General features: G+C 37.8%; 1 protein-coding gene across 1 annotated transcript in view; it reads left to right on the forward strand.

Moving 5' to 3' along the window:
* ISPD (isoprenoid synthase domain containing) overlaps positions 1 to 14161 on the forward strand; it is a 119713-nt gene that overhangs the window by 233 nt on the left and 105319 nt on the right. The window contains exon 2 of the mRNA XM_010577637.1: positions 7290 to 7569. Within this exon, the coding sequence (XP_010575939.1) occupies positions 7290 to 7569 (280 nt within the window). The remainder of the gene's footprint in view (positions 1 to 7289; positions 7570 to 14161) is intronic.

Below are 14161 nucleotides of genomic sequence, written 5' to 3' on the forward strand. Positions count from 1 at the left end.
GCCCGCCGCCCTCGCCTCCGGCCCCGGGCGCCCCCCGGCGCGGCCGCCCCTCGGAGGGTTTGGTTCTGCGTTGCGGGGGGGGATCTCCTTCCCGCCGCGCCCAGTCAACGGGCGATAAGCGACAGGGCGGCCGGGAGCGCGTAGGCCCGGTGCGGACCCGGGGTGCTCTCGGCTGTGACTGGGCAGGCTCGGCTGGGGAGAGGCACCGGGCGGGAGCTGGGCGCTCTCCCCCGTCCCAGCCTGGCTCTGTCACCGCCGCCCCCGGCGGCTCTCCTCCTTCCCCAGCGCCGCCGGCGCCTTGAAGCTGTGTCGCTTTCCATGACTGCTGGAGACCTGTTCGAGGCCCTCGGCCTCGAAGCTCGAGGGTTTCTGTAGCTGCAGTGGCTGGTTTGGTGAGCTACATGCCCGCCGTAGCCGTTGGAGACAGTCATAATACTATCCGGAGGCCCCGAAAGAAAGATCTAGTCGGCCGTGGCCATCGGAGGCGGTCTTAATGGTGTCCAGAGGCCTCGAACAAGAATCCACTCTTCATAGCGGGGTGAACTCGGTGGTCTACAGCGCTGCCTTAGGCTTCGCCGTTATAGTCCATGGTGAAACGCCCCGCTGCAGCAAGAAGCTTAAATGCCCCCTTGGTTTTGTTTAAGATATGGTTACTGGGCTAGAAGCTGATAGCTCGCGTTAGTGGCATGCGTAAATTTTCTTTGTTTACATTGGAGCAAAGAATTTAAGTAATAGGATATCTTAGCAGTCGGGTTTTTCCTTTTCATAAGACCGTTGAGTTCTAGGCATGTGACTGACAGTTAATATATTATTGTCAAATGTTAACATAATGTAAGTCTTGTATCTAGTGTCATTTGAAACACTGCAAGTAGGAGTGGAGTGTCAGATCTGGATGTTTTGCAGTAACTTGTAGAAAAGCAAACCTTTAGATTTTAGAGAGAATAAATGGGAGGCGTGGAGGGTAGTGAAAAGAAATGGAATTGCCAACATCTCCCAAAGTTCTTAACTGATGGAAACTTGTACAACATCAGAATTGGGACTCTTTTTCCATTACCACCCAGAGAAGCTTCCCTCAGGTCACTTGTTACTTTATGAAAGAAATATTGCTTGTTTTCTTTATTTAGTTTTCAACAGCCAGTCACAAAGCTAAACACATCACTGAGCAAAACCTCCAATCCAAAGCTTGTCATAGCTGTAATTTCTGCCAAAATGTCATGGGAATCTACAGAGAAGAATAATATCCTCACTTAGTGTATTGGAGACCTGGAAAAGAGAACAGAGTGAGGTTTGGGGAGGAAATGATATTCATAGGAAAATAAAACATTATTCATTTAAAAAAAAAATCTTTCATTTTTGCTGCCAGTAAGCTCTGGGAAAATAACAGTTATTTGAGCAACAGTATTATATTTATGTCCTAAAGCTGCAGAAAATTAGAAGGTTGAATTCTAATTGTACAGTCCAACCAGGCGCGTGATCCCAAGTTGATTGTGAGAGTAACAACCTAGTGCTTCCGCTTAAATTTAGAAGTGCAATAACTGGTGCCAGTGCTCTCACAGGCAGAGCTTTCTACCATCTCTGTACTGAATTGGAGTGTTGGTTGGTATGTATGTGTATGGGGAGTTGGGAACAGATGTACTCTAAAGCTTGGAATGGCTTTCATTTTCATCTCAACACTTCTGACTCTGAAACTGCAAAGGAGGTACCTTGTTCTTTTTTGTGCGAATGTACGCGCAAAAATGTAATGTTGAGGAACTGCAGTTTGTCATATATATCACCCAGAAGTGGCAGATTTTCTGTGTTTAGCTTGATACTATCTTCTGATGTCTATTGTTTATCTGCTCTAATTGAATGAATCATTGACTCATTAACCTGTAATAACTTATATTGAACTGGTTATCTCAGCTAATGCAGCTGGTTTTGAGCTTTTTTTAATCTGGAAAATATGTAGCAACATATAGACAGAAATACATGAGCAAATCAAGAATTTGCAGCTGCTTTGCATGTGCTTTTTAAAAATGAGGATAAAAAGATTTTTACACTGTTCAGCTGAAAGTAGTGAGAATTTTAAATATTGATGTGGAAAAACTGGCAGACAAGACAAGAGCAGACATGAATGAATAAGCAGTGCATCCTGTTGCATAGGATGACAGTATGTAGAACGTTGGCCTGCCAATAATAATCAAAGATGATGCCCTTAGGAAGAGAAGGTGAGAAAAAAAATAGGGTGAGGAGAAATGATTGGTTTTTATTGCCAGTACAGTGGCACAGATAGGAAGGTCAGGTCCTATCCTGGGGCTAAAATTAACATGTGTTACAGTACTTAAATGTCTGGTTTTTCTCATTGAATTTGTTTCTGCTTTTGTTGACCTATGCAAGGCTTTTGCATCAAGTTCAACAGAACTAGAATGGCATTCCTCCTTTTTGCTTCTGTGCAAACTAGTAGGGTTCTTCCTTAATTTTATTTTTTTTTTGTGTATGTTTGTTTAGAATAGAACCTTTCCAGTTCCTTTTCTAAGATGGAGAAATCTCAGCTCTGTGTACATGTGCACACATATTTTACTAAAGCTGTAGAGAGGAAAACAGACCAAGGTAAAGGTTGATTTTTAAAATCATTGTGGGACAAATAAACTGCTGCTATTCTTGCTGTGCTCATATTCCACCAGTTGTTGAAAGTACAGTGAGAAGTTATGAAAGAGGAAAGCAGAGTTAATATGTTTACTGGCAGAATAAAAATTTTCCATAAAGGTTTCAGACAGCTTTGTTTACTTTGTTTACTGTAATGTAGTCTCTTAAAACAGGTGGCCTGATATAAAAAAAACATCACCTGGGGGAAGCTTCCAAAGAATTGCCTCTTCGGAAGTGTCTTGTGTAGTTTATTTGCCAGGTATTTTTCCCCATTGACTGATGCATGTTCACTACCTCTACAGGTCACACAATTACAGTTTTGTTAAATGTATCTATTGTGGTAGTTCTTTTTGTCCAGTTAGCATTAGCTTGTTGTTGATATTGCTTATGAGCTAAAAATAATCATAGCAAACAATCCAATTGTTTTAACTTTATGAAGGTATCTTTGTTATCTTGTCTGACTAATAAGGAACATCATCTTTCAGGAAAAAAATGAATGGCTTCTGTACGTGAGATGCTTAAAACTTTCTTAATGTACCTGTGAAGCTTTTCAGACTTAAAAGCTCCCTGGGTCTACTTTTGTAATGTATAAGATACATATGTATTCATATATCAATAAAGTCATAACAAAACTGTTATGGAGCAAAAGGAAGTTATGCTTGCATTCTACAAATGCATTTTGTTCTTGACAGTTCTTTTCTCGTTTGGTGCTTGAATAATAAGATCAGCAAAAGTAATATAATGATTTATTTTGTACCTCTGAAGAGTTTCTGTGGCAGTGAAAGATCATGTCTTACACTACTGAAGCCATCTCAGCAGTGACTGCCTGGTTCTGGCCTTGTTTTGCTGGTACAACTGCTGATTTCAGTAGGTTATATGTTAAATAGATTGTTACTAGTCTGAGTAAGAGTTGCAAGAAACTAAGTGTGAGTATTTAAGCCTTATGTCAGATTTCGGGCTCAGCACTGGTTTGTATGTAAGTGAACGGATAGAGGGTTAACCTCATTCACGTTTGTACCTGAGCATGCCATTTAGGTGGTACAGTCTCAGAGCATAACTCATGGGTTATTTCATTTCCTCTGCCATCTAAGTTATTTAATAGCTTAATCTGTTACTGAGTTAATGAGCTCCTTACTTTGAGTTCTAGCTCAGCTAATATAAATGTATGTACTTTTGTTTGAAATTTAATAAAACAATGCTATTTTCTACTAGGCAGCTGGTCTGCCTGTCTGTAGGTAATGATGAGGACAGCTACAGGAAACAAACATGTAGTCCTTTTCTGCCTCATTGTTTTCCTTCTACTAATACTGAGGTCTTCCCAAGGCAGTTGTAGAGTGATTACAACTGAGGTTACTTTTGTTTCATTTGATCAGACCTGATTTTCCGCTTTAGAACTACAGCCTATGTTCTATGGAAGCACTAGAGTTCTGTATTTAGTGCTTGTTAAAGCACATTGGGGTACAGTATTTTTCATGCCTTGTGCTGATTCTTTCTGAAGCTTGCATTATCTTCATCTAATATTACAGTTATAAAATCGAAAGGGTGTTGTTGTGGTTTAACCCTAGCTGGCAACTAAACACCACACAGCTGCTCGCTCACTCCCCATCCCCACCCCCCCACCCCCCCCCCCCAGTGGGATGAGGGAGAGAATCAGAAGAGTAAAAGTGTGAAAGCTCGTGGGTTGAGATAAAGACAGTTTAATAGGTAAAGCAAAAGCCGTGCACACAAGCAAAGGAAAACAGGGAATTCATTCACCGCTTCCCATTGGCAGGCAGGTGTTCAGCCATCTCCAGGAAAGCAGGGCTCCATCACGCGTAATGGTTACTTGGGAAGAGAAACACCATCACTCTGAAGGTCCCCCCAGTTTATATACTGGGCATGATGCCATATGGTCTGGGATATGCCTTTGGTCAGCTGGGGTCAGCTGTCCTGGTTATGTCCCCTCCCAACTTCTTGTGCTCCCCCAGCCTCCTTGCTGGTGGGGTGGGGTGAGGAGCAGAAAAGGCCTTGGCTGTGTGTGAGCACTGCTCAGCAGTAACTAAAACATCCCTGTGTTATCAACACTATTTCAGCACAAATCCGAAACATAGCCCTGCACTAGCTACTATCAAGAAAATTAACTCTGTCACAGACAAAACCGGCACAGGTGTTTACTATTTTTAAACTTGTTTCGAGCAGGTCCTGAGCTTCTTATTATTTTAGTATGAAATCTTTCTGAAGAAAAGGGGGTGACAAATTGAGGGAGGAAAAAAAAAAAGATCCATTTACTGCCAGATTGAGTGTATATTGATATCTTTCTACTTCATTAAAACCCTTTGAAACATTGCCATAAGCAGGTCTTTAAAAGAGTAAGCACCTGTGTGGTGCACAGTTCTCATTCATGAGAATTTGTCATATACTTTACTGAATTAGTACTTTTCATGAGTTTTGGTGGGACATGTTAGGCTTCAAAGCCTAAGCTGTTCTTGGACCTAATCAGTCTAGAGGATACCTTTATACTCTTACATGAATAGTTTGCATCTCTAAATCCCAGCTCTAATTATAGACATTAGTCCAGAATGAGTTTAAGGAGGACATACTCAAGTTTATAAATGTGTTTATCCAGACACAGGGTGGAGCTGTGACCGCATCCTGTCACTTTTTGGTGTATTCTATCACTGAAGGCCTTGAGCCATTCCACCCTGCCTGTGCAGAGATTTATCATAGGCTGGCCAGTGCTTCTGTTCTCTTCCCTTCTTCTCAGAAGATGCTGTATACTACCGAGTTGCCTCATCATCTGTTTCCTTTGACTCCAGAATGGGAAATGTCAGTGCTCTTCTTACACAGTCACCAGTGAATGTGCAGACTGTCCACTGTTTCTGGGAACTGTGTAAGGCTATAGTCTTTCTGCAAATAGAAGTGCAGAGCTCTTATTTAGTGTGAAATAGCTCTTCCAAAATTTTGCTTTATTTAAATGACTGGCTCTCAATATTCAAAAGAAGAACCGAGATGAATCCAATTAGTTTGCCCTAGTTGTGAGTTGAAGTCATACAGAGGTGCTAAGTTTTGTGGCTAAATATAGGACTATGCCAGGACTAATTTGAAAACCTTTTCATGAACCTGTGGTGAGTGACAAGTTGAAATGAAACTTGAAACCATATGACTTCAGATTTTACATTTGAACAACTTCAATACTTAAAAAAATGCTGAGAATATGTTGGTTTGGCTGTATTTTCTCCCTTTGTTAATAATATAATGAACATAAGGACAAATATTTTTCTTTTGAAGAATGCTAATAGCACTTCCATTTATTTTATTTTTAATAGTTATTTTAAAATTCATTGAAATAATTTTCCATGGAGTTCTATTAATTACAAAAAAAACATACAGAAGGTGGAAGATGCTCTGTTGTTTCACATAGTTCTAGGGGATTGGTTTGTATCACAGATGACTGCTTTTGGAGTAAGAATAGTTCCTAGGCAATGCCTTCTCATGAGTTATTGCAGAAACGAATACCTTGAGCCTGCATATTTCTGAACTGTATATTTCTTACTCTCGTTTTTCCAACTGGAAGTATTTAGTACCTTTGTCTTGTGTCTGCAAAATTGGTTTCAATTCAATAGTTTTACTAGTTTTAGTTGACAGAATATACCATACTTGTCTGTCTCCCTTCCTAGCTGGATATGTAGGCTACACATGAGTAATTTTACTATAGTAAATAGTAAACTGTTTTTGTAATCATTGCTCATCTGATGAGTTTCTTGTCTGTCATGCTAAAAAAACCCTCCTGTCATCTGTGGAGACACAGAAAGGAAATAAAACAATTTTAAATCCTTTTTTATGCTCTCTAGATAGTGTTTAGGAAATAAGGCACTCAAATAGTTGGATTTCAATTATGGTATTTCTATTATTTTGAAGTACAGTATGCCACATGTGACTATAGTTTGTATTCCTAGGTCCTTTGACACAAGTATGACTTCAGCCTAACTTCATTTATGACTGGTTTTAATCTTGTGAATTGTGGGTCATTCTCCCCCCACACCACCCCTCAATTGTAGAGCTAGGCTGATACCAACAGTAAAAGCTTGAAGTTCTCTAACAATATACTTTTCATATTATGGTAATTTTACCTAGCATAGCTATGGTTTTACATTGTGATCTTTGTTTCAGAATTTTTCTTGATCCTCTTATTCACTTGAACACAGTGTACTGCAGAGTAGAACATGGAGTATTCCAGGTCCCAGGATTTACCAATTTATTGGAGACTGCATTTAGAGAAGGCTAAAATAACAGACTGTAGCCTATTGATTTAGAAGTTGTGTTCGAAGTTAGGAATGAGGCTGGAGTAAGAAATGTTTTGAAGGCTTTTCGAAGGGTTATCAGAAGGTGCGCTTTTTTTTTTTCTTTTCCTTCTGCAAACTGGTTGTTGGAAGCAAGTCCCTTCCCAGAATTCCAGTTATTTTGGTCAACATCCATGTATTGGTAGAGATCCTCTCACGTAGCTCTCCCTTTAGGGGTGGAGTGCTAATACACACACAAAAACATGGACTTGAGTATATTGCGAAATGCTTTATTCAGCCAGCTTGAATTTCTTTTTATATTAATTTCTTTGTTTCATGGAGATATCTGTACTTTTATTTAGTCATTCATATCTACTTTCTCTGGTTTTGTGCTGTTTCTTCTAGGATAAGTTGGATAGCCGACATTATTGTGGTGGTCTCTCCTGAAAATATTGAAATAATGAAGTCTATCATTGAAAGATATGGCCACAAAAGAGTTACGATAGTAAAAGGTGGAATAACTCGTCATCGGTCAATTTTCAATGGACTGAAAGTATTTGCAGAGAATGAATTTTCCAACCATCTGCTCCAGAAACCAGAAGTAGTGATTATCCATGATGCTGTGAGGCCATTTGTTGAAGAAGATATTCTTTCAAAAGTGGTTATGGCTGCTAAAGAACATGGGGTATGTACTATACAGCAATGCAACTCTGAAGTGTTTTTTATACTGTACAGTGTAAAATCATAATTGATAAATAAGGATTTTCCTAGCAATTTTATTAATGTATTATCTTGATTTTTAAGTAGAACAGATTCAGAATCCCTGTTATACAGAGAGGTCAGATGGGAGAGGGAGACATTTTTAAATGCTGCATGCGTTATTTGCTATGGGGAATAATTATTGTCATAGAGACTATCAGTAAGAGATTGAATTAATCAGCAATTTGTTAGTTGAAAGGTATATTACATAATGATAGTTTACCTTTTTGTCCATGCAGAATTCTTGCCTAATGCTAGAGTAGTTCAGCTGGTGATTACTAATAATAGCTAAAGAGAGTACTGCATTGGTTGACTTGCAAACTTTATGTGTTTTCATCTCAAACTTATATGCAAATCCTGAATAAGTGGCAAGAGAGCTATCTCTGTATTAATCTAAATTTTTCTAGAATCCATAAGCATTGCAAACTGCTGGGAAAAAGGGGAAGCAGTAAGCCTCCAACCATAGGTTGGAGATCCTCCTGGTCATCACTGCATCTGAGGACTAGGAATATTCACAGGAACCTGAAAGATTTCTCAGAAAGTAAGTGATATGTGAAGGGGAAGTGTTGGTAGAAGTTGTATTATGCAAGTAGAATGGTAGAGTTATTATTGTACAATTTGCTATCTTTACCTTGTACTTCAGTTCTCCATTGTAGAATGCTTCTCTACTTCAAGGAGATGATTTGAGGTAGAAGTCATTAGTGACAGCAGATTGTTTGGGTAGTAGAAAGCTAGGAAAATCTACCACTTTTTCAGGAAATGAGGTAAAACATAAGTTAATTGACAGATAATTCGCAACTTCGACAGTGGAATAAAGAGTCCAAAGAATGAGTTGTGGTATTTCCTTAGCGCTCCTCCACCTTTTTTTGAAAGCTTGTAGTGTAAAAGGGGAATGTACCACTTGTTAAAATATTCATTATGAAAATTAAATTATGTAAGGTCTCTCAGAATATTGTGTTAGAAATCTAAATATATTGAGCTTCTTACTAGTAGGGCTGTACTTTTGTAGATTGGCTTAATAAAAAATGGCAATAAATAGAAACTCTGCTCTATAGTTTTCAGTGATACAGAACATAAGTTTCCAGTCATTAAAACTTAAATTCTGTTAGAATTTTAACAAGGTTTTTGACCTTTCTCGTATAGCACAAAATAGCTTTCCAGAATTGATTGTCTGCCAAAGACTTTAAAATAGATCTGCTTTGTAAATCTGTTTTAAATGAGATTCTTTGAGAGTAGTAGAAGAATGGGGTTAATTGTACTGATGTTGAGTTGAAATGAGAATAACTGTTTTCTCAATGTATTTGTGTTTACGTGTCTTGCATGTTAAGGTTTATCACATTTCATTTGTCTTTGTGTTTAAGTTTTTTAACTTGTTCACTTTTTCTTGAAACTTGTGTGATTTTAATGTAATATTTTTTCCTGGTTTTCTTTTTAATTGGGTGTAAGACATTTTCAGTAAAACAGTAGGGAACCAAGGCAATCTCCACTGACCTTCGCAAGGCAGTGTACTCTAGTTCATCTGAACTTCTGACTGGTAAATATTTTCTTACCTAGATCACTGAGGTATCATTTGATCTCAAAAAGGTGATCTTATACATTTGTCATAGTCTTTTCCATTGTATAATGTCTGTCTGAAATGTGCGTGGTATTTATTGGCTCTGTGGTGGCTTCCTGTGTTGGCTTAGATCCACTGAATTCAGTGAGGCTAGGCTATCAGGGAACTGGACTCCAAAAGCTGTTAGCTATTGATGTTACCTGACAAAGTAATTGAATTAAGGAACATGAGAAGAACTTCGTTTTATGTAACAAATAGGAAAAGCTTCCTGCCAGAGAGAGGTGGCTATCTTCACTTGACAACTACAGAATTCTGCAGAACTAAGTGACTGGAAAGCTTAGACTCTTTCTCAAAACTGATACGCATGATTTTGAATATCAGAAAAAAAATTGATCAAGAGAAGCTATCATCTTTAGTTCTTCCTATAGTAAAATTCTTTGCATGTCTAAAAGGGAGTAAATTCTTCAATCTTTCAGTACAAAAAGTAATTACTTCCTTTTGCATTATATAGAAAGGTACAAAACCTGGCAGAAACACCATATTAAATCACTGGTGTAATAGGGGTAATGCTGTATTGTTGTTCATCTGCATACCATACAGATAGCATAAGTATGAGAAGCTTTAATGTTCTTTAAAATGGCAATTGATCAAGTAAGTTATTGCACTTATAGCTGCCAACTGTCAGACAAATAAACTGCGTTATTACACTTACTAATCAGTTTGTTATTTGCCTGTAGGAATCAAAATGTGCACCTTATCCAGAACTAATAAATTATGCCTTAAATCCCCCAAACAATCCCTTGATTATGTGAAAATATTACTTTGTAACCAATTAAATTCCATTTATGTTTGGGGGTAATTTTGTAATTAAAATTACATGTTTCTAGAAACAAATTCTTTATTGCTAGTAAAAGTTGGGAAAAGTGGAAGCTTCAGAAGGCATCAGTCCAAAGCCTCTAGCAATATCTCATTGCCAACATTGCATTTTAAACAACGTAACTAAAAAGAAAAATGCTTACAAGAAAAAAAATCACGAAGGTGGGGGGGGAACTTGTCAGTTCTGCTGTTGAGAGTTAAAAAAAAAAAGTCACATACAGTCAAAGACTCTCTCTCATTCTGTAGTTAACATAAACTAGATTTGAAAGTATAGTTTATTTCTTTGAAAGGGCTGAATCAAAATGGCATTCTTAAAAGCTGATTTCTGGAAGCTGTCTAACATCATTACTTTATTCTCGGCTTTAGCAAGGATCTGAACAAAGCATACATGCCAATACAGATGTACAGTGCTACTCAGTCTCGTGGACTCTTGTTCACATACACAATCAGTCAAAATAATACCCCCAGACAAAAAACACTCCATATTATGCTCAGTCTGTTCCTGTCTCTGAGTTTACTCAGACTCAGTGATGCGGTTATCAGTCTTACTGTATCGGAATGCTGGAGCAGAAAACATGCACCCATACACATGCTGTTCTTTCACCCAGATAGATAGCAAAATAAAATACTTTATGTATGATTGTTGAGTTGCATTAGCAAAATATGGTGGGTGGCAAATCAAAACCCACCTCTTTTTCTCCACTGAAGATGAAGGAGGACTTGGGTGGATAAATAGCTGATCTGGTGTCGTATACTTGAGTGGGGATGGCAATGCTGGAGCAGTTCTGCTCACTCTGTCCTTTCTTTGTTCTTTTTCTCTTAGAAGCAGTTATCTTTTTATGTTTTCTTATTATCTCCTCTGTTTTTTTGCCATATGTGGAATATTTTACACATGATCTTTGTCCTCTTTGTTATACTCAAAGATTGATTTTAGCCAGCTGTAGTGGCTGCATTAGTAACAGGCCATTTTTGATTCATATTTATACATTGGGTCATCTGAAGTCATCCTGTGCCTGTGTTCTTAGAGGTTCCGCTTTCATTGTAAGCTTGATACTTTGGGGGACTCCTGCTGTCCTGTCAGACACTTGTGCAAAAGCAGAATCAAGAACTGATGACATATTACCATCTTGACATGATTTTTATTCCACTGGTGGAATTAGTTCTGTAGTTTAGTAGACTCTGACTTATGTCAATGTAAAAATACATACTAATGAATTGTAGGGGCGTTATATAGCAATTTTAGAAGAAAACAACATTTGAAGAGCTACATTATTGGGTAGAGCAGAATCTGTTCAGTAGACCTGAAACTTTTCTGAATGTGTGAAGAACTCAAGTGTGGTTTTGCTGCTGTATGGAAAATAGTTATACAATGCATTATTCCTTTTTCAACTCTGTAGTAACGGATAACTATTGGAAACAAACTGATGTTTCCATAGCTTATGGCATTATTGGTCCCATAGAAAGTTATAACCTTCTCACCCAAGTTGTTAATTCTTTTCTGTGTTGAATGGAGAACTAATGTATTGTTAGCAAATACTTGAAGTCTTTGTCCTAACAAGATGCAGTGTTTGGTGGTAGGAAAGCACTGGTAAGGAGAGAAACAGCTCTGTCATTTCTCAGTCTCAATTTAAGTGATTTAGATGATTCATTGCATTCATTAGGAAGGATGCAACTCAACCAACTGAAATACATAAATCATAGACAGAAACTTAAATTATAATCTCCCTTTCTTCTTTGCTGTATTTCTGTGTTGTACTAACAGAGTCAGCTGTGCCTAATAGTAGTATTTCATTCTTTTTAAAAAGGTGACTTAATCCCACGTTTTTTAGCTTCTGGAAAGTCTACACATACAGTAATTTTTACCTTACTTTTTTGGGGGTAAGATTAGGTTATCCTGGAAATAAATTTCGAGCATAGCTTCCTGTACATAAATGGTTGCTGAGGTCATTTTTATGTAATGTCTATAAAATGTATCTCCTTTAAATTTAGAGAAACTACAAATATGACACTGCTGTTGATTTTAGGCTAATTAAAATCTGTATGCTTCATCTGAGAAAACAATGTGACTTTGGAAAATGAAGCAGCCTTTAGCAAAGATGCATCTACTTAGTACTCAGATTTGTCCTTCCTGCAGCAAATCAAAGGAGTAAAGAAAGTAAAATAAGGGAAATCTCAGCTTGTCTAGCATGTGTGAGGAGCTGAGTAAAGGCCTTGGATCATTCTAGCCACTTTCTACATGGCAAGATCGGGAAGAGATTCTTAGCCATATCTCTCTGGCTAAGGATTAGGCATGCGCACCTCCCCAAGTTTTTCCCTTTTTCACCAAATATTGCACTGAAAAGAAATCTGAGTTTTCATCCAGAAATGCCCCCAGCTGCATTTTGGCTGAGTTGGTGTTCCGGGTGGTTGTGGCAAGGACAACACCAGCCCTGCAGGTTAGGTGAACTTCTGAAAGCCAACTTGGCCTGTTTCATACACTGTAATAGTTTGCTGGACTGGTTCTATGCTTATCCTTCTGTTTCCAAGAAGGTAAGTGGGTTGTGGTACAGATAGAACTAAAACTGCCTTGAGGAGCATTGGAGCATGTAGGAGAGAATTCATGAGGTATCAAATTCATACATACAAGTATTAGAGTCACTATTTGAGCCAAACTTGCATACTAAGGTATAATGATCCATTTTATGAGGCCCTTGATAACAGAAAAGGTCTTGGATGAAGCTCGTATAGAAAGATGACTTGAAATTTTGAATCTAGTGGGCTGTGAGAGAAAGAAGCTTGGGTGCAAGGTTTCCTGCAAGGAGAGGACACAAGCAGTTCTGAGAGAGGCAGCTGAGCAAATTCAGAAGGCAAAGACATTTGATAAGCAGGTGCAGAGTTGCTTAGGGAACTGCATGACCACAAACTATAGTGCCTGTGGTTTTGGTTGCTCAGGACTGTGTGTGTGGGAAAGAGTTATTAATTAAACGTTGCAGTTTTGCATTTGGTTGATTAAATTGTGCAAGAGTCCTCCTACAATACCTGAAGATTTTTTTTCATCTTTCTTCGTAATATGATGCAAATTATGTGTTTAATGATATGCAGTGGATCAGTAGACTTCACAACATGATATTGCTGATTTTGTAATGATGTAGACTTTCTGGTGGTAAAATATAACTTCTTAACTGTAATTGTAACTCCTGTGGCAGTAGCTTCAAGATTTCTACTCCACTGAATACAAATGTTAACTCTTCTTTTTATTGACTTAGTCTAATATGCAAAATCCTTTGTGGCACAGTGCACTCTGATAGCTTTTTGCAATGTAAATCAGTAATTAGGTTATGAAAGATGGCTTGCTGACTGTAAGATGTGTTTTGTTACTTGTTAATGCAAGATGATACTGTGCAGTCAAAGTAAAATAAACAGTCTTGTTAATTTTAGAGGCAAAAATGATTGTTTTCTTGATTCATTAATTTTTATAGCAAATATTCTGTTTAATTTTTGCCACCTAGATTTGCAGTATAGTACTAGTTAGAACTAGAGAGTGCTGGTAGCTCATCTTATTGTCATCTTATGTTGAATGAATGCCAAAATTTGAAGCTGTAAGTATACTTTACAATATTTCTAAAAATTTTGAAAAGTATTGGTAGCATACTGGCCACATGGTTTGCTTTGGAATGTTTAAATTGCTTAGACTGAATTTTACATGTTATAGAATCCATCATAATTGTGTATCATATACAACTATTGCTGACAACTGAAAAGATTAAATACGTCCTAAGAAAGTCTTGAAGCAGTATACCAGCATGTGCTGCTCTTCAGGTGGGGGATGCTATGTGTCGTCTGGATCATATACTTAGTATGGATCTTTGGTAGCATTATGCAGGCTTTATACAAACTTTGAAGTACTTTAAAAAAATCTATCAAGAAGAAAACAAAACCTTAATAAATGAGAACAGGTTGTTAAACATTACCAGTTATTGGCACTGTGACAAAAATTAGCTGAATATGTTGACTAAGGTAATAAGACCTTATTTGGCTAATAATATGATAAAATATATTTTATTGAATATACAGTACTACTGTATTTATGGAAAACATGAACTTCCTC

Source organism: Haliaeetus leucocephalus, unplaced genomic scaffold (genome assembly GCF_000737465.1).
Source record: "Haliaeetus leucocephalus isolate CR32 unplaced genomic scaffold, Haliaeetus_leucocephalus-4.0 Scaffold566, whole genome shotgun sequence".
NCBI lineage: Eukaryota > Metazoa > Chordata > Aves > Accipitriformes > Accipitridae > Haliaeetus > Haliaeetus leucocephalus.